General features: G+C 47.6%; 1 protein-coding gene across 4 annotated transcripts in view; it reads right to left on the reverse strand.

Annotated features, from left to right (window-relative positions):
- The window catches only part of LOC109895151 (low-density lipoprotein receptor-related protein 1), a 185,014-nt gene that overhangs the window by 13,677 nt on the left and 148,962 nt on the right, over positions 1-22,375 (reverse strand). For 2 of the 4 annotated variants that reach the window (XM_031823106.1, XM_031823091.1), the window contains exons 46-80: positions 21,991-22,119; positions 21,768-21,887; positions 21,555-21,668; positions 20,796-20,942; positions 16,371-16,493; positions 16,135-16,251; positions 15,863-15,991; positions 15,414-15,536; positions 14,066-14,206; positions 13,640-13,827; positions 13,282-13,465; positions 12,511-12,596; positions 12,262-12,381; positions 11,959-12,146; positions 11,542-11,747; positions 11,192-11,380; positions 10,936-11,084; positions 10,688-10,781; positions 10,360-10,596; positions 10,012-10,134; positions 9,741-9,866; positions 9,446-9,562; positions 8,428-8,534; positions 8,036-8,168; positions 7,805-7,927; positions 7,589-7,711; positions 7,332-7,472; positions 7,087-7,224; positions 6,863-6,982; positions 6,322-6,587; positions 6,025-6,203; positions 5,600-5,706; positions 5,213-5,332; positions 4,770-4,946; positions 2,791-2,931 (exon numbers count right to left, since the gene is read on the reverse strand). In XM_031823106.1, coding sequence (XP_031678966.1) covers positions 2,791-2,931; positions 4,770-4,946; positions 5,213-5,332; positions 5,600-5,706; positions 6,025-6,203; positions 6,322-6,587; positions 6,863-6,982; positions 7,087-7,224; positions 7,332-7,472; positions 7,589-7,711; positions 7,805-7,927; positions 8,036-8,168; positions 8,428-8,534; positions 9,446-9,562; positions 9,741-9,866; positions 10,012-10,134; positions 10,360-10,596; positions 10,688-10,781; positions 10,936-11,084; positions 11,192-11,380; positions 11,542-11,747; positions 11,959-12,146; positions 12,262-12,381; positions 12,511-12,596; positions 13,282-13,465; positions 13,640-13,827; positions 14,066-14,206; positions 15,414-15,536; positions 15,863-15,991; positions 16,135-16,251; positions 16,371-16,493; positions 20,796-20,942; positions 21,555-21,668; positions 21,768-21,887; positions 21,991-22,119 — 5,025 coding nt within the window. Of the gene's footprint in view, positions 1-2,790; positions 2,932-4,769; positions 4,947-5,212; positions 5,333-5,599; positions 5,707-6,024; positions 6,204-6,321; positions 6,588-6,862; positions 6,983-7,086; positions 7,225-7,331; positions 7,473-7,588; positions 7,712-7,804; positions 7,928-8,035; positions 8,169-8,427; positions 8,535-9,445; positions 9,563-9,740; positions 9,867-10,011; positions 10,135-10,359; positions 10,597-10,687; positions 10,782-10,935; positions 11,085-11,185; positions 11,381-11,541; positions 11,748-11,958; positions 12,147-12,261; positions 12,382-12,510; positions 12,597-13,281; positions 13,466-13,639; positions 13,828-14,065; positions 14,207-15,413; positions 15,537-15,862; positions 15,992-16,134; positions 16,252-16,370; positions 16,494-20,795; positions 20,943-21,554; positions 21,669-21,767; positions 21,888-21,990; positions 22,120-22,375 lie in introns of all 4 variants that reach the window. The other 2 variants (XM_031823099.1, XM_031823081.1) reach the window with 1 other exon arrangement.

Genomic DNA, 22,375 nt, shown 5'->3' on the forward strand with positions numbered 1-22,375 from the left:
TTATTGAATTCATTTTAGAATAAAGCTGTAACGTAACATAATGCGCCACTGTATAAGACAAAGCTAAAGAAAACCAGACCGAGAACGAGAGAGGCAAAGGGAAACAGTCTAGTTTGCCTGATAAGGCAGGCCAGCTGCGGAACTAGGGAGGAGCAAGGAATTTGGCTCAGGTCAAGTCAAAAGATAAAGTGAGAGAAAAAAACCTCTGGGGAGGGAGCCAGAGGTTAATTCAGTTCCTGCTTAGCAACAGTGATGTATTGGCTGTCTAGATGTATAAGGAGTTGACCCCGCCTAGTAGGAGGTTAGAAATAGATGTGCTTTGTCTTTACAGCTGTATGACCCATTGGTTGAATAAACTTGGTTAGAGCTTTTCCTAGTATTCCATTTTTTACCCTGTTTGTTCAGAAGCGAACTATAGTATAAATAACACAACCACTATAAATACAGACTATATGACCTTCTTTGTAGAGACAGTAATACCTACTAAAACAGTTAGGGCCGAAAAGGCTCTCAAAGAAAAGAAAGTGGCCTTCAATAACAAGGACAGGGGGGTTAAGAGGACCCAGAAACAGATCAACACCATGCTGCGGGGGGGGGGATATCATAGTTACCACAGAGACAAAGTTTTTTTTTAAATGTATTTTTATTATTTTTCTCCCCTTTTTCTCCCTAATTTCATAGTATCCAATTGTTAGTAGTTACTGTCTTGTCTCATTGCTACAACTCCCATACGGGCTCGGGAGAGACCAAGGTCGAGAGTCATGCATCCTCCGAAACACAACCCAACCAAGTCGCACTGCTTTTTAACACAGCGCCCATCCAACCCGGAAGCCAGCCGCACCAATGTGTCGGAGGAAACACCGTGCACCTAGCGACCTGGTCGGCGCGCACTTTGCCTGGCCCGCCACAGGAGTCGCTACTGGCCAAACCCTACCTAACCCGGACGACGCTAGGCCCCACGGACCTCCCGGTCGCGGCCGGCTGCGACAGAGACTGGGCTCGAACCCAGTCTCTGGTGGCCTTAGACCACTGCGCCACCCAGGAGGCCACAAAGGTTTTTAAACTGCTGAACTCAAGGAAGGCCTCTGGGCCAGATAATGTGAGCCCAGTCCTCCTCAAGAACTTCGCTGAGGAGCTTGGCCCAGTCTGGCAACCCATCTTTCAGTTATCCATCGACTCACACACACACACACACCAATACCACAGGCCTGGAAAACGTTTCACTTCATCATGAAAAAATGACTGTGGATCTGACCTCAGAGCTCGTCAAATGTCTGGAGAGAATAGTGTCTCGAAACCTAAAAACACTGTGGAGAGGAAACTGGATCCTTACCAGTTTGTCTATAGAAACGGGCGCAGTACAGAGGATGCAATGACCACCCTCACACACCGGATCCTGAAACACCTAGACCAACCAAAAACCTACGCCAGAGAACTCCTTATAGATTTTTCCTCTGCTTTTAACACCATACAAACGCACCTTTTACTAGCCAAAATGAAAGAACTGGACATTAACCCACACCTCATTTACTGGTAACACTCATTTCTCAGTAACAGAACTCAAGGTAAACAACACTCCCTCCTGTGGTCACCAACTGGGGAGCCCCACAAGGTTGTGTGAGCTCACTCGTCCTTTTCATTCTGTACACCAATTGCACAAGTCAAAACACCAAGCATTTTATGATGAAGTACTCCGATGACACTGTCCTGCTGGCCCTAATGGAGGACAACAGCAACCTCCCACTGTACCTAGACAGTGTAAACAGCCTTGTGCAGTGGTGTGACAAACAAGTTTGTCCGGAATGTCACAAAAACACAGGAGGTTATCTTTGAGCCCAGGTCAGTGGCTGACCGAAACCAGGTAGTCATTCACAGTGAACACATCCAGCAGGTCTACTCTCATATATATATCTGGGAGTACATGTTGACCATGCCCTGAGATGGAGTGTCAAAGTGGACTATGTGCTATGTGTGTGCTAAGGTGCAACAGTGCATGCACTTTCTCTGCAGGGTGAAGTCTTTCGGGGCAACCTTGGAAATATTGAACATGTTCTTTTGCTCCACTATCCAGAGTGTTTTGCAGTACTGCATCACTGCTTGGTACAACACACAGTACAGGCAAAAACCAGGGTGTCAAGCTGACCATCAAAACCTTTCTGGACAGCTACCACACAAACATGCTGAGGACGGCAAACAAAATATCAGAGCCCCCCTCCCATGTGCTCAACTCAGAGTTTGTGCTTCTGCCATCCAGGAAGCGCTACAGACTCCCCCTGTGCAAACTGGTCAGGTACAAAAATGAATTTGTGCCACATGCACTGACCCTTATGAACAAATAAGGAGGACATTAGGGACACAGTAGATTCACTCATTCAGGAACGGGCAATAGTGAAAAGTGAAATATAACTTAAATAAGCATGGACATTGAAACTATTGGGTTTGTGCAGTATGTGCAAAGCTCAAGGACCGTGAACATTAAGGAGATGTGTAACATTGAGTACAGGAGACAGCTATGTAATGTGGAAGGGAGGGGTAAGAGTCCTTAAGCGGTTATTCTTGTTTTTAATGAATGTTTGACGTTATGTCTGGCCTATGCCATGTCTCTCAACATATTGCAATGCATTTTCTTGTAGGTAAAGTAAATATCTATGAAACTCAGACAAAGAAATCGAATCTGTATGTGAACTCATAGACAATGCAATACATGTTGAATATAACAGTTTAGGTATAAGGGTGTTAGTGTATACTCATAGGGGGAGAGTGTGGGTGTGTAGGACTTTGTATACTCACAGATAGGGGAGAGTGTAGGAGTAGGGAGCTCCACACAGGTTCCGTTGTCCAGGGTGCGTCCGTTGGGACAGGTACAGACTGGACCACTGGGGCTGAGCAGACACAACCACTCACACTTCTTCCTGTCACATGGGTTGGTCACTGACAGAGAGCAAGAAAGAGAGAGAGACCGACAAGTTAAAAAGCGACTGCCCCTAAAATGCAACTTCTCTTTTTGAAAACAGCCTGTGTCATCGATATGAGTCAGAAACATTTATTCTAGTGTCAAAATTGACTACAAAGTGTGAATTGGATCATTTTGGTCATTAAGTCAGTCTCGTCCAAAACGGAGATTTGCGAGATGATAGGAAATTATTTTATGTCACAGAATGAAGGATACCTGAACAGTTTTCCACAGGTTGGGTTTATTTTAATCCTGCCCTCATGCCCACAGCACCCAAATAATCATCAATTCGGAGCGCAGCTGCACACGACCACATCATTATGCCCATGGTCAATTTGTTGACATTTGATATCACAAACTACATAGGACAATATTTTTTAAAATGTCAATATCTCAATTTAAATGACTTAAAAACCTCAAACCAATTATACAATTGTAGAAATTCACATACAAATATTGAACGCAGTTAATGAGACAACTAAATATGTGCAAAATGAAAATATTGTCTCACTTGCATTGTGTAATTGACAGTCCCAAACTAGCCCCAGATATAGTCTTTCCAATGTCAAACCATCTTTGCCACGGTCCACAGCAGCAGGCTGAAGCCAATTGACAAAAAGAAGTTGGCTAGTGCTAGCTAGCCTAGTCGACTTCAAGACCTGGTTAGACTGTTTTAAGTTACATAGTAGAGTGACTGTGTACTGTTTTGGCAGCGTGAATGTACAAACTTGCCACATGCGAACACACACACCCAAGCCAACTCTCGTTTGGCTTCAGTCATGGCCACTGCATTTCTTAATGATAAGTTTAGCCCTCCTTTAACACAATTATACCAGACTGTAAGTCTGTCTCTAATAGTCTAAGGGCCACCCCTCAAAAAAGGCATTCCGTGATCCAGGAAACAAAACTGCAAAGTTTAAACATCATTACATTGATAATGTTATGAATACTGTGTGGATCAAAAATGGTAAAAGTTTATAAAAATGTATCATTCAAAAGGTACGATTTCAAAATCATAGCTCATTTTGGGTAATTCCCCCTAACAACATTATGAGGTTGCCATGTTACATCTTGGTTACATGTGTTCCGTTGTCCATGCATTCAGAAAGCAAGGCATTTAGGCTACCAGACTGGAGGAATGTAAAAATAATATGAGAGAAGAAGCAGTTTAAATAGATTTCTCATAACGCCACTTTATTTAGCTTATTTTGAGAGCTGTGCTAGCTAGCAAACATGCTGTCTTTAGTTTGTCTAGCAGCCAAGAGCAATGATGGTCCCTGTAGGCTGAATACAGCTGCCAAAACCTATTCTATTAACTGAGACAACCACTGCACATGGTTAAAACATTTCCTCATCTGGATCAGTGTGCAACAGACGTAACCAAGGTGAAATACAGCAATGTCGGAACTTAGCTAGGGAAATTACCCAAGATGCACTGTGATTGATGCTAAATATAATAACTTTGATTAAAAAAACTAAATGTGCAGTTTTTACACATTTTTAAATCACACAGTATTCATGTTCATAACTTTATCTACGTTGTGTTGCTGAAATTTTGCAATTCTGTTTTCTGGGTCACGGAACAACACATTTTTGATGAGTGGCCCTTGGACTTTAAAGACCTAAGCCTAACTTGAGATCTTTGGTGTGCAAGTCAATTGGTCTTAGGCCTAGTTCTGTGCACACATCTCAAGTTAGAATTCAACCCTGAAAGAGCGTTTAGAGAATAGCCGTGTTGACCTCTACTAGGGCTGTGGCGGTAATGACATTTTGTCAGCCGGTGATTGTCATGATAATAACTGTGATGTCCACTCACTCTCAGGCTGTTTGTTGCGGTGGTAGAGTACGATGTCTGTGGCGTGGTTCATTCCTGTAGTCAGGTTCTCCATGGGGCCTTTGCCATACTTGTTGACCCGGAACACAAAGTTGTTGATGTAGGTGACGCCATAGATGTAGTCCTCAAACACGTCAATACTGAACGGGTGGTGGAGCTCTGGAACAAACAAGACCAAATACCACAGCTCAGACCAACTCTTTACCAGTTAGACATGCTATTAGCTATGCTAAAATACAACATTCTCCCACTTGCTGAGGATATCAGCATGCTCCAATTTAATGCACCGATTCTTGACAGTCCCAGTGCCATGAGAAGACTCCACATCTAAAAATGGGCCCACATATCTCTAGTCAAAACATAATTCTGTGGCTTAGCGATGTCAGCCCAGGTCTTTAAACCCAGACCCGTGCAGGTCACTCAACTGTTCTTAATGCTGGTCACAGCCACCACCGGGTCGCTGCCATTCAGCCTCACACTGCCAATCACTGACAGCTTAGCATCGGCCCAGTACAGACGCTCGTTAAAGTAGTCCACAGCCAGGCCTGGAGAGACAGAGAGACAGAGATAAGAGATTGACAGAGATATGCAGAGAGAGAGAGAGAGAAAGAGAGAAAGAGAGGGAGAGAGACAGACAAGCAGAGAGAGAGAACAGTCATTGAGACATGTCAGTTTGAGGCTAAGCTTATTGAGTGAAACAAAGCTCTACACAGCCCATCTTTCAATTTGTGGAGAAATGGACCTGTCAGTCAGTCTGTAATGTTGTTTGTAGTGTGTGTGTGTGTGTGTGTGTGTGTGTATATATATGTTACCTGTGGGCCACTGGATGTTGTCCTGTACCAGTGTCTCTCTCATGGTTCCATCCATGGCAGCAGTCTCAATCTTTGGGTGGTTTCCCCAGTCAGCCCAGTACATGGTCCTAATGGATACACAGCATCGACAATCAGTTACATGCGCCATCACATAGTAATGCCTCGCGCCATCACATAGTAATGCGTTTGACCATCACATAGTAATGCGTTTGACCATATCTCCTGGATGTCCAGTTGATTTGTCCCTGGTCTAGCACACCATCTTTCTATCGTCAGTCTTATTTAAATACTGTATCAGAAAGCAGATGTGCACAAAGAAGGATGTGTTTGAGGACTCAGGAATTATCTTCCAGACCCATGTATTTCCACAGTAGTCCAGACTACTCTCCCACCCCCACTATCCTCCTTTCCCAAGGCAGACTCACCCTCTCTGGGGGTCCACTACGATGGCGTAGGGCTCGTCAATCATGCCGGAGATGAGGGTTTTGCGGTGTTGGCCTGATATCTGGGCCACCTCGATCACATCTCGGCCAGAGTCCGTCCAGTAGATGTTCCCTGCCACCCAGTCCACGGCGATGCCACGGGGCATCTTCAGACCGGGGATCTGAACACGGGGAGAGGGGGGGTTGGGAGGACAATACCAGTTAAATCATTGTTTGTGAGAAAGGGCCAAGGGCATGACAAGAGCAGTCAAGACTATCTGAGCACGGACAGACACACACCTCCAGGTTGGCGACGCGGGAGTCGCTCTGACGACGGTGGCGGTTGTTGTTGCCGTTCTGTGATGAGGATGGCAGCTCGTAGGAAGAGATTCTGCCCGTGTGCCAGTTGGTCCAGTAGATGCGGTTGGTCTTGACGTGCAGGTCCATGGCATCGATGCGCACGTTGGCGTCGCCCTGGAAGGTCTGCTCGTAGCGCCAGTTGGGCATGCCAGGGTCCAGGCTGCGGATTTCGTTGTCGTCGGCGATGTAGAGCACCTGTCTCAAGCCTGGGAAGACAGAGGAAGGGAGGTCACAACCCGAGTTAGGACATGCCCCTCTGACTTACGGTTATAAGGCCATCCCTATACAATGCAATTGTCTTGCGTGGCTAAGAGCCATTTGGCACACACATCCACTAACTGATATCTAACTAAATGTAACACACAATTGTGACAGAGGCTAAAACATTCAAACAGAGACACATTCAGACAGGTTTCTAAAGACATAGAGAAGCAGTAACTGTAACCGATCCACTGGTAATGCTGAACTGAGCAGTACTCACCGTCAACCTTGCAGGTGTCGTTGATTCTGGTGAAGTACTTGTGGCAGCTGCACTTGTGGGAGCCCTTGGTGTTGTTGCAGATGTGGGAACACACTCCAAACTGCTTACACTCATTCTTATCTGTGAACAACCCCCCCCCAAAAGCAAAAGGATTTGGGTTACAGATCACTAGTCGACATTTAGTCGTCACAGTAACATAGAGAGTATCTGTAGCAGTGCTGCACCTTCACATCGGTTGTTGCCTGTGGTCTTGAAGCCAGGTTTGCAGGAGCAGAAGGCCTCAGTGCCATTCACCACACAGTGGGCCTCATCACCGTCACCACACACTGTCCTGTTATTGCGGCAGTCATTCAGGGAAGAGTCTGCAAAGAACCAGACAGGACAGAGAGTCAAACCTGCAGACAATAACATGTACATACATACAGAGACACACACACACTACTCTTGCGTGCCGAGATGCAACACACACCTTTCTTGTTGCAGCCGATCTCGTCAGAGCCGTAGTCCTCACAGTTGTTAAAGTAGTCACAGCGCAGGTTGGAGCTGATGCAGCGGCCGTTGGAGCACTGGAACTCATCCTTCTGACAGACTGGCGTGGTAGGAGGAGTCTCTGGAGGAAAACAGGGAGGAGGCTGCATTATTTCAACTCCATAACCATCTAGTCAACTCCGTAACTCTTTATTGCAAAAGTCCACTCCATAACGCTCTACTACTAGAAAAACTCACGGCAGTTGAGCTCATCACTGTTGTCCCCGCAGTTATCAACACCGTCACAGTGCCTGGCTATCGGCAGGCAGACGCGGTCGTTGTGGCAGCGGAACTGCCTTCTGGGTGGGCACTGGAATTTAGCTGAGGGATAGAGGAGGAGAGAAGAGATGGCAGGTGTGAGGTAGGTGTTGAATGATCCTCAGGGACAGTGTTATTGATGTCATGGGGACTCACTGCACTCCTCTGGGTTCTCATCAGAGTTGTCTCCACAGTCGTCCTCTCCGTCACACTTCCAGGCCAGGGGCTTACACAGAGTGTTGTTACACTGGAACTCATCCAGGGGGCAGTGTCTACCCACTGAGACAGAAAGAGAGAGACAGAGAGTTACTTTTTTCTATGAAATACATACCCACAACTTGTACTTAATGAACAGTACACTAATGTGTGTGTATAAAAAAAACTCACCTCCGCTGTCACACTTCTCCTCGTCACTGCTGTCCATACAGTCAGGGTCGGCGTCACAGCGCCAGCGGATGGGGATACAGTGGCCATTCTTACACTGGAACTGATCACTGTCACACTTCACATCACAGCCATTCTGCAGGAGGACACGCAGGGACATCACTTACTACGTCACACTAATGACAATGCTATTCATAAATGAACAATCCTCTGGTAATGATGTATTCGTTGTGACAATGAGTTAGGACATGTACTAGTAAGATTGGGGATGGCATTGACTTTCCATATCACTAAGCATCAAACAAAAAAATCATGTTTGGGAGCAACAGTGAGGGGTTTTTCATTTGATGTGAGTAATTTTACTCTATTTTTAATAACTGTGAGTGTCACTGTACCTCGTCTGATCCATCAGCACAGTCATGGTCTCCATCACACTTCCACCTCCCAGCGATGCAGCGACCGTTGGTACAGGAAAACTCACTCTCTGAACACTGCCTTGGCACTGATGGGAGAGAGAGGAGAGGAGAGGAGAGGAGAGGAGCGGAGAGGAGAGGAGAGGAGAGGAGAGAGGAGAGGAGAGGAGAGGAGAGGAGGAGAGGAGAGGAGAGGAGAGGAGAGGAGAGGAGAGGAGAGGAGAGGAGAGGAGAGGAGAGGAGAGGAGAGGAGAGGAGAGGAGAGGAGAGGAGAGGAGAGGAGAGGAGAGGAGAGGAGAGGAGAGGAGAGGAGAGGAGAGGAGAGGAGAGGAATAAGAACTTCCGGACACAGACATATGTCATGAGGGTAAAATGGCTGTACAGACAGGAGGAAGAGACTGGTAGCAAGGGACATATCAGAAGATGGGGGGGTGGGAGTACACTGGGTCACATGGTACATCGAGGGGGAGGGGCTAAAAGGACTGGAAAGGAGCTGAGAGTCTGGATAGAGTAGAAACACTTTTTATGGAGTCAAGGAGCAAAGCTACTTTTTAAATATTTTGTGTACATTTTTGTCTCCTAATGGCAATAGGATAGTTAGTGTAGACAGACAGTTGGGGCTTGGGTAGATTGGTGGTAGGTTGGGGGTGTTCATGCTGATCGTGAAGACACCTACCTCTAAACCACGTCAACAGGCCAGTGTGAAATGCAGAATAAACATGAGATGATGTGAGATGTGCAAATGGCCACAAAGTTAAATCAAAGCAATGGAAATCAAAATCTTGAATGTGCAGCGCAGTTGAGTGAACACAAACAACAGTGTGCCTTTAAAAACTATTAAATGATCTGTTTGGGGAACAGATGTAACTGAACCCATACAGTGAAAGAAGGCATCATATACAAATAGAACACACATATATTCTGTAGCTCTAATCTCCCCCATAGCGAGAAGAGACAGATGACCTAGCATCACAGACTGGACAGGGCAGAGGGGACCTACCACACTTGTCCTCATCGGAGTTGTCTCCACAGTCGTTGTCATAGTCACATTGCCAGCGACCAGGGACACAACGGTTGTTCTTACAGCGGAACTGGTACGGCTCACACGTCCTTTCATCTGAGGACACGACACACACAGAATACAGTCCAAGTAGAAATTATAACAAATATTTTAATAGTATACAATTATGTAAAACACATTACACAAAAGAACCTTGGGAATCTCTCCATTCCTATCCCACCACCTCGCCTGCATCTCAATCTCTCTACCGCCAACCCCCCTGTCCATCACTCACCACACTCCTCCTTGGGTTCGTCTGATGCGTCCCCACAGTCGTCCTCTCCGTCACACTTCCACCGGGCCGGGATGCAGCGACCAGAGTCCTTGCAGCGGAACTCATCCACGCCACACGTCATCTGGGCTGGATGGGGAAAGTTAAGAGATCAGAGAGAATACAATGAAGGGCAGTAGAAAGAGAAGGAATCAGGGAGCAGGGAGAAAGACAAGGGGAGGAATCAGGGAGCAGGGAGAAGGATGCTGGACGTGACAGTAGAGTGGACCCGTACTGCAGTTGGCAGGCTCGTCGGATCCGTCCACACAGTCGTTGTCCCTGTCACACACCCAGACACGGGGGATACAGCGCTTGGTGATGGCACACTGGAACTGGTTAGGGGCACACGTCACCTCCGCTACACGGGACAGAAAGGAGAGAGGACACTGTCACTTACCAATATCTCTATATGATGCATGGCTTTCGCTCCTAGTCTTTGCAAACATACATTTAAAATGAATTTAAATTATACATGTAAACGTGCGTAGAAAACATGTTAGGCCGAAAACACAAAAACACTGGTGCAGTACAATACACCCCCCCTTTAAACCCTCCAATACTGTAGGAACAGCAGTCTACTCACGGCAGTCTTTCTCGTCCTCTCCCTCTCCACAGTTATCCTGGCCGTTACAGCGGAAGATCCCTGGGATACAGCGGCTGGGGTGGCTACACTTAAACTGACTGGGCAGACACACGTGGATGTCACAGTTGGCCTCGTCAGAGTTGTCCTGGCAGTCGTTGTCTCCGTCACAGATGTAGGCTGGGTTGGTACAGATGCCTGTACCACACTGGAACTGGCCGGGCCTGCACTTGAACTCAGCTACAGGGGATACCAATACAGCATCAGTCAACCAGGACTTTCGTACAGTGCAGCGATGATAGTTAGTGTTCATGGACTGTCTGTCACTCACGGCATTCCGCAGGCTCGTCTGACCGGTCCCCACAATCATCCTCTGTGTCACACTTCCACCAGAACGGAATGCACTTGTCATTCTTGCACACAAACTGCAGGGAGGGAGGGAGGGAGGGGTAGGGAAAAGGATAGAAGATGGAGAGGAAGAGGGAAAGAGATGGAAAGAGAGATGGTGGGGGAAGAGAGTGAAAGATTAGTTCTGAGCACAGAAAGGCAGAGAAAGACCCAGACGTTGGTTAAACTCACCTGGCTGGCGGTGCAGTTGGACATACACCGTCTCCCGTCACTGGCCAGGTAAAAGTTAGTAGGACAGGCACACTTGTACCCCCCTCCAGGCGACAGCAGGCACAGGTTACTGCATCCTCCGTTATTGGTCTGACACGGGTGGTTGGCCACTGTGGGTCAACCAAACACACACAATAGGCCCAGGTGAGAGGAGTGCAGGCACACGTCGATACATGACAGGGTGTTCAGGTGGCGGTAACAGTAGACTTACTCATACCCTCTGGCTGGCGGTAAGGGTGGTAGATGTGGACGTCCATGGGCCGGTGGAGCGTGCTGATCAGCATGGTCTTGTTGGTGCCCTGGGTCTTGTGACACCTGTTGATGGACTTGGTCTCCCAGTCGGTCCAGTAGATGTACTCCTCAAACAGAGTCATGGCAAAGATGTGGGGGATGTCCTGGCTTAGCACTGCAGGGGGGAGGCACACAGGGAAACAGACGCGTCAGATACGAGCAGTGATTTATTTACTCATGAGCTTGTGGTGTGTATAGTGTACACGACTTCCGTTTCATGCCTGTGTGTTGTAATGTCAATATCCAAATGTCCACGTGTATGACAGTGTGTGTTACCAGTGTGTCGGTTGGTTCCGTCCAGGCTGGCAAACTCAATGTAGTCCTCTCTGGCGTCAGCCCAGTAGATGCGGTCGTTGATGAAGTCCAGAGTGAGGCCGTTGGGCCAGGTGATCCTGTCCTCTACAATAACAGTCCTGTTGGAGCCGTCCATCCCTATCCTCCCTATGTGGGGGTTGTCACCCCAGTCTGACCAGTACAGGTACCTGGCAGGGACACAGCTCAGTGTGAGGCTTCAGAACCACCCAGGTGAGTGGTCATAACGTCACACTACATTCTCAGCAAAGTGAGGATCAATGAGTCTCTCTTTAAGTAAAATAATTAATGCTATAGTCAATATTTGAGCAGCATTCATCAAAGAGAAAGTAAGAGAACATGAATGCAATTCCTGCTTGTTATTTAGAGCTACGTTCGTACCCGTTTCGTACGTCGACTGCCACAGCGCGTGGTTCCCTCAGACCGGTGTTGACCAGGACTGTCCGGTAGGCCCCGTTCAGCTTAGACACCTCGATGGTGTCCCGCCCCTTGTCACACCAGTACAGGTTCCCTCCCACCCAATCAACAGCCAGACCATCAGGGTTGCTAAGAGATGTGCGGTGAAGGACCTGCCAAACAGCCAATCGGAAATTACAGTTCAGTTCCCCACATTATGCAACTAAATGTAGGCTACCAATCAAATGTATATTTCTAAGAGGTAAGAAGTAATGGAGCCACACTGACCTGTACGTCGCTGCCGTTGATGTGCATGCGTCGGATCATGCTGCCCTGAGTGGTCACGTCTGTCCAGTAGATCATCTGCTGTCTATAGTCAAAGTCCAGCGCCACTGCGTTGTTCAGGCCCTAATACACACACACACACACACACACACAATGGGAGAGAAGTGATCAAACATAGCATGATGGTCATAAGGAGCAATGTGCTATTTCCACCTGTTGTAGGTCTTTGAGGTGTTGAGGCTCCAGTCTCACCTGTTTGAGCAGGGTGTAGTTGGAACCATCAAGGTTGAGTTTCCTTAGGTAGTAACGGTTGGCAAAGATCAGGAAGGGCTCCTCCTCTGGACAAAAGAAGGATTTTTTTTGAAGAAAAAGGTCACGAAGTTCAACTTCAGGCTGTCCTTAGTAAAGCTTTTACCACCTCACACCCCCCTCCACCAGCTCTTACCACATCATACCCCCCCTCCCTCCACCAGCTCTTACCCTCTCCCCCTCATCCACCAGCTCTTACCACCTCATACCCCCCCCCCCTCCTCCACCAGCTCTTACCAACTCATACCCCCCCCTCCACCAGCTCTTACCACCTCATAACCCCCCCCCCCCTCCACCACCTCATACCCCCCCTCCTCCACCAGCTCTTACCACCTCATACACCCCCCCCTCCTCCACCAGCTCTTACCACCTCATACCCCCCCACCACCAGCTCTTACCAACTCATACACCCCCCCCCACCAGCTCTTACACCCCCCCCCCCCTCCTCCTCCACCAGCTCTTACCACCTCATTAAACCCCACCCCCTTCTCCTCCACCAGCTCTTACCACCTCATAACCCCCCCTCCTCTTCCACCAGCTCTTACCACCTCATAAACCCCCCCCTCCTCTTCCACCAGCTCTTACCACCTCATAAACCCCCCCTACTCCACCAGCTCTTACCACCTCATACCCCCCCTCCACCAGCTCTTACCACCTCATACCCCCCCTCCACCAGCTCTTACCACCTCATACCCCCCCTCCACCAGCTCTTACCAGAGGTGGACTTGCAGATAGTGGGGTCACTGGGGCTGAGCTGGAAGCCCTCCACACAGAGACAGTGGAAGGATCCGTGGGTGTTGATGCAGCGCTGCGTGCAGGGGTAGCTGGTCGTACACTCGTCTATGTCCACGCACGTCTTCCCATCATCCTTCAGACGGTAGCCAGGGTGGCATCTGCACTGCACGACCACACAGGAGAGGAGAGGTAAGGCTGTGTGTACTACTTCACAATGGTTAACCTTTCCGACAAATAGTTGTTACGTAGTTGACAATATAAAATGGCAATGACTACAGATGAACAGTCATCACCGTCAACTATTTATTTAGCAGAGTCTCTCCAGGCGCGTCCTTACCTTGAAGCCTATCTTGAGGTCCTCACAGAGCTGAGAGCAGCCGCTGAGCTTGCTGTTCAGACACTCATTGATGAAGCAGTTGAGCTCGTCAGTGCCGTCACCACAGTCATCGTTCCGGTCACACAGCAGAGTCTCGTTGACACAGTTCCCGTTGCCGCAAGCGTACACTGTGTCGTTACATTTCTTCTCTGTTTTGGGAAGAGGTAGAGGACAGATATTCGAGGATTGTTCAGGAAGAGGAGAATAGAGAGTTAACATCTAAGGAAGAGGGGGCTTGGCTCACACATTGGCCTAAATCCAATATCGCAATTTAGCAGGGATTTAGTAAATCCCTTACAATTCCTTGCAAATAGTGGGCTGAGATGGAGATCTCTTAGGGCCCAGAGAAAATAGACAGTTAGCACCATCTGTGAGTGTGTGTCTAACCTGGGCCGTTGCAGTGGGGGTTCTTGGGGGCTTCATCAGAGCGGTCGTGACAGTCGAACTCTCCGTCACACTCCCAGGAGCTCTGGATGAGGCAGCGCCCGTTGGCACAGCGGAACTCATTGGATCCACACGTAGGGTACTCTGAAAGGAGAGACGAGTGATTGGTTGATTAATTGCATTTTTCTATACAGTTATGTCACTGGTAGGCCTATCATATACACTGTATATACAAAAGTATGCGGGCATCCCTTCAAATGAGTGGATTCGGCTATTTCAGCCACACCCGTTGCTGACAGGTGTATGAAACTGAGCAGACAGCCTTGCAATCTCCATAGACAAACATTGGCAGCAGAATGGCCGTCCTGAAGAGCTCAGTGACTTTCAACGTGGCACCGTCATAGGAAGACACCTTTCCAACAAGTCAGTTTGTCAAATGTCTGTCCTACTAGATCTGCCCCCAGTCAACTGAAAGTGCTGTTATTCTGAAGTGGAAACGTCTAGGAGCAACAACGGCTCAGCTGCGAAGTGGTAGGCCACACAAGTTCACAGAATGGAACCGCCGAGTGCTGAAGTGCATAGAGAGTAAAAATCGCCTGTCCTCGGTTGCAACACTCACTACCAAGTTCCATTGAACTCTGGAGCAGTGAAAACACATTCTCTGGAGTGAGGAATCACGCTTCACCATCTGGCAAATCTGAGTTTGGCAGATGCCAGGAGAACTATACCTGCCCCAGTCTATAGTGCCAACTGTAAAGTATGGTGGAGGAGGAATAATTGTCTGGGACTGATTTTCATGGTTCGGGCTTGGCCCCTTAGTTCCAGTGAAGGGAAAACTTAATGCTACAGCATACAATGACATTCTAGACGATTCTATGCTTCCAACTTTGCGGCAACAGTTTGGGGGAGGGTTCTTTCCTGTTTCAGCACGACAATGCCCCCCTGTACACAAAGCGAGGTCCAAACATAAATGGTTTGTCGGGATCGGTGTGGAAGTACTTGAGCCCTGACCTCAACCCCATCAAACACCTTTGGGATGAATTGGTACGTCGACTGTGAGCCAGGCCTAATCGCCAAACGTCAGTGTGCAACCTCAACGCAGCAATGTTCCAAAATCTAGTGGAAAGCCATCCCAGAAGAGTGGAGGCTGTTATAGCAGCAACGGTGGGTCCAACTCCATATTAATGCCCATGATTTTGGAATGAGATGGTTGACGAGCAGGTGCCAGATACTTTTGGTCATGTAGTGCATCATGAAAACAGAATATTCATTCCAAATGTTTAAGGATTAACACAATGATACTATGAGTGTGTGAGTGTAAGAGGGGGTACAACAGGGGACATCCACTCACCACACTCCAGGGACTCGTCAGAGCCGTCACTGCAGTCTTTGTCATGATCACACACAAAGTGCTTGGGGATGCACTGTTTGTTCTGACACATGAACTCATTCTCATCACAGGTGTTGTTGAACACTGAGACACAGACGGACAGACATTAGTTAGTCAATAAGCTACTGCATTATCAAAATAATCTGTATACCAGCAAGTAAGTATTTGATAATGATTGCATAAAGAACTTCTGTTAAACTCAAATTGCTTAACATTGTTTGGGGTTAAGTAACATCTCCCTTAATTCCATAGGTAAAGATGTATCCAGTCAATAGTCCTCCATCCTCCTCTGATCCACTACTCACCACATCCAGCCTTGACACACTCATCCACTACTCACCACATCCAGCCTTGACACCCTCGTCCACTACTCACCACATCCAGCCTTGACACTCTCATCCACTACTCACCACATCCAGCCTTGACACTCTCATCCACTCCGTCAGGACAGTCCTTGTCCCCGTCACACTTCCAGTGCTGGGGAACACACACATGAGAGCCAGGACACTGGAAGGCATGTGGACTACACGTCTTATTCTCTGTCAGGAGAGGTGTGGGGAGGAGGGGAGACAGATATGGGGCAAGGGTATTACTCTCGGGTGCATTCGTTTTGAATTCGTCTAGTATTTCCAATTGAGTGACCTCCCTGTTAGAGATTGTGTGTGGCGTGAATCACACTCACTGCACTTGCTGCCCTCGTCAGTCCCATCACCACAGTCGTCAGCGCCGTCACACACCCAACGGTTGGGGATACAGCGGTGGTTGCCGCATTCAAACTGGCTGGCCGAGCAGAACTTATCTAAAGGAGAGAGAGAGAGAACAAAGAGGCTGTTGCAATGAAGAGAAAGAACATTGTCAGAAATGTGTGGTGAAAGACTACAGTGATGAGCAGTCCAGTAAAAAGCCATCTGAACTGACCACAGTGTGTCTCGTCAGCTCCGTTCTCACAGTCGTTCTCCTTGTCGCAGGTCCAGCTCATAGGGATACAGCGACCACTAGGACACGCAAAGAATGAAGCAGGACACTTGGTCTTCCTCCGGTCTGCTCGACAAACAGATGGACAGATAGTGGTTCATCAAAACAAATGTTATTGGTCGCATACACATGTAGCAGATGTGTAGCGAAATGCGTGTGTAATAATAACTCCAACAGTGCAGTAACATCTAACAATTCACAACAATAAACAAATGTAAAAGTAAATAAGGAATATATATATAAATATTAGAATGAGCAATGTTGGAATCTCGAGTGTATATACACTACCTTTCAAAAGTTTGGGGTCACTTAGAAATGTCCGTTTTAGGTCCACTAAAATAATTTATCAGAAATAGGCCAGTATCCCGGAGTCGCAGCTTCACTGTTAACGTTGAGACTGGTGTTTTGCGGGTACTATTTAATGAAGCTGCCAGTTGAGGACTTATGAGGCGTCTGTTTCTTAAACTAGACACTAATGTCCTCTTATTCAGTTGTGCACCGGGGCATCCCAATCCTCTTTCTATTCTGGTTAGGGCCAGTTTGCGCAGTTCTGTGAAGGGAGTAGTACACAGCATTGTACGAGATCTTCAGTTTCATGCCAATTTCTCTCATGGAATAGCATTCATTTCTCACAACAAGAATAGACTGACGAGTTTCAGAAGAAAGTTATTTGTTTCTGGCCATTTTGAGCCTGTAATCGAACCCACAAATGCTGATTCTCCAGACACTCAACTGGTCTAAAGGGCACTTTTATTGCTTCTTTAATGAGCACAACTGTTTTCAGCTGTGCTAACATAATTGCAAAAAGGGTTTTCTGATGATCAATTAGCCTTTTAAAATTATAAACTTGGATTAGCTAACACAACGTGCCATTGGAACACGAGTGATGGTGGCTGATAATGGGCCTCTGTACGCCTATGTACATATTCCATTCAAAATCAGCCGTTTCCAGCTACAATAGTAATTTACAAAATTAACAGTGTCTACACTATTTCACCTTGTGAAGATGCTGGAGGAAACAGGTACAAAAGTATCTATATCCACAGTAAAACAAGTCCTATATCGACATAACCTGAAAGGTCGCTCCGCTCAGTTCCAAAACTGCCATAAAATAGCCAGACTACGGTTTGCAACTGCACATGGGGACAAAGATTGTACTTTTTTGAGAAATGTCCTCTGGTCTGATGAAACAAAAATAGAACTATTTGGCCATAATGACCATCGTTATGTTTGGAGGAAAGAGAGGAGGCTTGCAAGCCGAAGAACACCATCCCAACCATGAAGCACGGGGGTGGCAGAATCATGTTGTGGGGGTGCTTGCTGCAGGAGGGACTGGTGCACTTCACAAAATAGATTGCATCATGTGGAGGAAAATTATGTGGATATAATGAAGAAATATCTCAATACATCAGTCAGGAAGTTAAAGCTTGATCGCAAATGGGACTTCCAAATGGACAATGACCCCAAGCATACTTCCAAAGTTGTGGCAAAATGGGTTAAGGACAACAAAGTCAAGGTTTTGGAGTGGCTATCATGAAGCCCTGATCTCAATCATATAGAAAATGTGTGGCAGGAATTGACAAAGTGTGTGCGTGCAAGGAGGCCTACAAACCTGACTCAGTTACACGAGCTCTGTCAGGAGGAATGGGTCAAAATTCACCCAACTTATTGTGAGAAGCTTGTGGGAGGCTACCCGAAACGTTGACCCAAGTTAAACAATTTAAAGGCAATGCTGCCAAATACTAATTGAGTGTATATAAACTTCTGACCCACTGGAATTGTGATACAGTAAACTATAAGTGAAAAAATCTGTCTGTAAACAATTGTTGGAAAAATGACTTGTGTCATGCACAAAGTAGATGTCCTAACCAATTTGCCAAAACTATAGTTTGTTAACAAGAAATTTGTGGAGTGGTTGAAAAACGAGTTTTAATGACTCCAACCGAAGTGTATGTAAACTTCTGACTTCAACTGTATATACAGCAATAGTTGAATAGAAGGGCCTTGACTAGAATACAGTATATACATATGAAACTAGTAAAACAGTATGTAAACATCATTAAAGTGATCAGTGATTTCATGTCTGTGAACATAGTGTAACAAGGTTGAGTAACAGGGTGGTAGCCGGCTAGTGACAGTGACTAAGTACAGAGTAGTGGGCGGCTAGTGACAGTGACTAAGTACAGGGAAGTGGGCGGCTAGTGACAGTGACTAAGTACAGGGAAGTGGGCGGCTAGTGACAGTGACTAAGTACAGGGTAGTGGGCGGCTAGTGACAGTGACTAAGTACAGGGTAGTGGGCGGCTAGTGACAGTGACTAAGTACAGGGTAGTGGGCGGCTAGTGACAGTGACTAAGTACAGGGTAGTGGGCGGCTAGTGACCGTGACTAAGTACAGGGTAGTGGGCGGCTAGTGACAGTGACTAAGTACAGGGTAGTGGGCGGCTAGTGACAGTGACTAAGTACAGGGTAGTGGGCGGCTAGTGACAGTGACTAAGTACAGGGAAGTGGGCGGCTAGTGACGGTGACTAAGTACAGGGTAGTGGGCGGCTAGTGACGGTGACTAAGTACAGGGTAGTGGGCGGCTAGTGACGGTGACTAAGTACAGGGAAGTGGGCGGCTAGTGACAGTGACTAAGTACAGGGTAGTGGGCGGCTAGTGACAGTGACTAAGTACAGGGAAGTGGGCGGCTAGTGACAGTGACTAAGTACAGGGTAGTGGGCGGCTAGTGACAGTGACTAAGTACAGGGAAGTGGGCGGCTAGTGACAGTGACTAAGTACAGGGTAGTGGGCGGCTAGTGACAGTGACTAAGTACAGGGAAGTGGGCGGCTAGTGACGGTGACTAAGTACAGGGAAGTGGGCGGCTAGTGACAGTGACTAAGTACAGGGTAGTGGGCGGCTAGTGACGGTGACTAAGTTCAGGGAAGTGGGCGGCTAGTGACGGTGACTAAGTACAGGGTAGTGGGCGGCTAGTGACAGTGACTAAGTACAGGGAAGTGGGCGGCTAGTGACAGTGACTAAGTACAGGGAAGTGGGCGGCTAGTGACAGTGACTAAGTACAGGGAAGTGGGCGGCTAGTGACAGTGACTAAGTACAGGGAAGTGGGCGGCTAGTGACAGTGACTAAGTACAGGGAAGTGGGCGGCTAGTGACAGTGACTAAGTACAGGGAAGTGGGCGGCTAGTGACAGTGACTAAGTACAGGGAAGTGGGCGGCTAGTGACTGTGACTAAGTACAGGGAAGTGGGCGGCTAGTGACAGTGACTAAGTACAGGGAAGTGGGCGGCTAGTGACAGTGACTAAGTACAGGGAAGTGGGCGGCTAGTGACAGTGACTAAGTACAGGGTAGTGGGCGGCTAGTGACCGTGACTAAGTACAGGGAAGTGGGCGGCTAGTGACAGTGACTAAGTACAGGGAAGTGGGCGGCTAGTGACAGTGACTAAGTACAGGGTAGTGGGCGGCTAGTGACCGTGACTAAGTACAGGGTAGTGGGCGGCTAGTGACAGTGACTAAGTACAGGGAAGTGGGCGGCTAGTGACAGTGACTAAGTACAGGGTAGTGGGCGGCTAGTGACAGTGACTAAGTACAGGGTAGTGGGCGGCTAGTGACAGTGACTAAGTACAGGGTAGTGGGCGGCTAGTGACAGTGACTAAGTACAGGGAAGTGGGCGGCTAGTGACAGTGACTAAGTACAGGGAAGTGGGCGGCTAGTGACAGTGACTAAGTACAGGGTAGTGGGCGGCTAGTGACAGTGACTAAGTACAGGGAAGTGGGCGGCTAGTGACAGTGACTAAGTACAGGGTAGTGGGCGGCTAGTGACAGTGACTAAGTACAGGGAAGTGGGCGGCTAGTGATGGCTATTTAACTGTCTGATGGCCTTGAGATAGAAGCTGTTTTTCAGTCTCTTGGATCCAGCTTTGATGCACCTGTACTGACCTCACCTTCTATAACATTATAGTAGGGTGGCACTAAATAGGGAAGTGTATGGAACAAGAGTAGCATGTTGATTAGCACGTTTGTTTTATACGTATTTACTGACAAACAACAAACGACAAACAATTCTACTTTTAATGACATTTCTAATCTTGCAGTTTTGTGATATCTTAGGTCCCTCTATACTTTTCGTACTCATCTTGAATTTGGGAGAGTTTAAACGACTTGTGCTATGTGTTAATTAAATGTTGGTGTTTTAATGTGAACTCTGGGGGCTCCCCTAGCAGCTGGTTGCCTTAAAGAGATACGCTGAATCAGAGTCCACAAGGACAACAGTCTGAAAACATTTCAAATGTTGCAGCTTATTGTGTGTGTGTGTGTGTGTGTCTGTGTTTGGGCACGTGCGTGCGCATGCACGTGCGTGCGCATGCGTGTTCACCTGGGCAGTTCCTCTCGTCGGAGTAGTCTCCACAGTCATTGGCTCCGTCACACACCCAGGAGGATGCGTAGCAGAGGCTGGTGAACTCGCACTTCTGGAAGGTCACACCCTTCACCCCCAGCCGGAAGTAGCTGGAACAGTCAGTAGCTGGTGGACAAGGACAGGGGTTACAGTGAGTATATATATTATAAAGTCAGTCTAAACTAATTTAGTTCATTAGCTTCAGCATCGTATCTAACTTTACTGACTTTATTGTCCCCATGGGGAAATGTGTCTTGTACACATTTAAAGTAGCAAAAAAACTGACAATACAACTTTCATAACAGTTAGATACCAATAAAAGGAGACTAGCCTGCTGGCCTTACTGGGTCGATAGGAACATCAGGCCAAACTATTTAGGAGGGATATCATGCCTGGCACAAATTCTTGTCTAGTTCTGTTTTTTCCTACCGAGGGGTGCCCTATACCTGCGCCCAGAGGGGAGTAGTTCAAAGGTTGGGTACAGGGGGTGGCTTGGGTCTAAATGACTTTGTGACATCCAGCTGTAAAGTGACATTATACATTATGACAGAGCAACTGGTCCAAAATTAAGTCTGGATTAGTGTTACGTCTGATGTTAGGTTTAGCTGAGTCTAGTCTAAAGATAAGTCTGTGTTCTTTCTTGAGTTGAGTCTAGTCAATCCTGAAGCCTGGGTTCGTTCGAGTTCAAACTAAACCTAACAAATCGATTTAACTAGGCTGGCGCCTAAGGTGACTCACAGCAGTTCATCTCGTCGCTGGCGTCCTCGCAGTCTACAATCTGGTTACACTTGCTGGAGTTGGTGGTGCAGCCACCGTCTCTGCACTGGAGCTGCTCTGCCGTGCACAAGGTGGCTGGAACACACACAGATCCACACATTACACTGGTGACAACCATAGTTTCCATAGAACATCCACCCAGTATATACTGCATGAGATAGCTAGCCTGCTTACTGTTGCAGAAGAGTTCGTCTGAGTTGTCCCCACAATCGTCCTGTCCGTTACACCAGGAGCTGTGTCCCACACACCTGCCGTTCACACACCGCCTGTATCCCTTCTTACACACCCGGTTGGCTGAAGACGTACAAAGGGCAAGGAGAAAATAACGTTTGAAACCTTCATCACATTATAGCTTATAGAGGTTGTGTAAAAGAATGTGTCCGTCGGTCTCACTCACCGCAGTAGGACTGTTTCTCGTCTGACTTGTCCTTGCAGTGGGCCATGCCGTCACAGGTCAGAGTGTAGTTCACACAGTCTCCATTCCCACACTCAAACTCATCTACACTGCCGCACGTGGTGTTTAGGGCTGAGAGGGACAGAGAGGGGGGAGAGAGAGAGAGAGGGGGGAGAGGGACAGAGAGAGGGGAGAGAGAGAGAGAGAGGGGGGAGAGGGACAGAGAGGGGGGAGAGAGAGAGAGGAGGAAAGAGACACTTCACTTCATAATAAAAAAAACATGGTTTTAGTGCTGAACATTTCAAAGTTCAGCCCCATTGGCTGTTCTTACATCATTAATGACAAGATAAAATGCCCTCATCCACTCTCCCTCCCCATGTACCCTAGT

This window comes from Oncorhynchus kisutch, linkage group LG1, assembly GCF_002021735.2.
Source record: "Oncorhynchus kisutch isolate 150728-3 linkage group LG1, Okis_V2, whole genome shotgun sequence".
NCBI classification, from domain to species: Eukaryota; Metazoa; Chordata; class Actinopteri; order Salmoniformes; family Salmonidae; genus Oncorhynchus; species Oncorhynchus kisutch.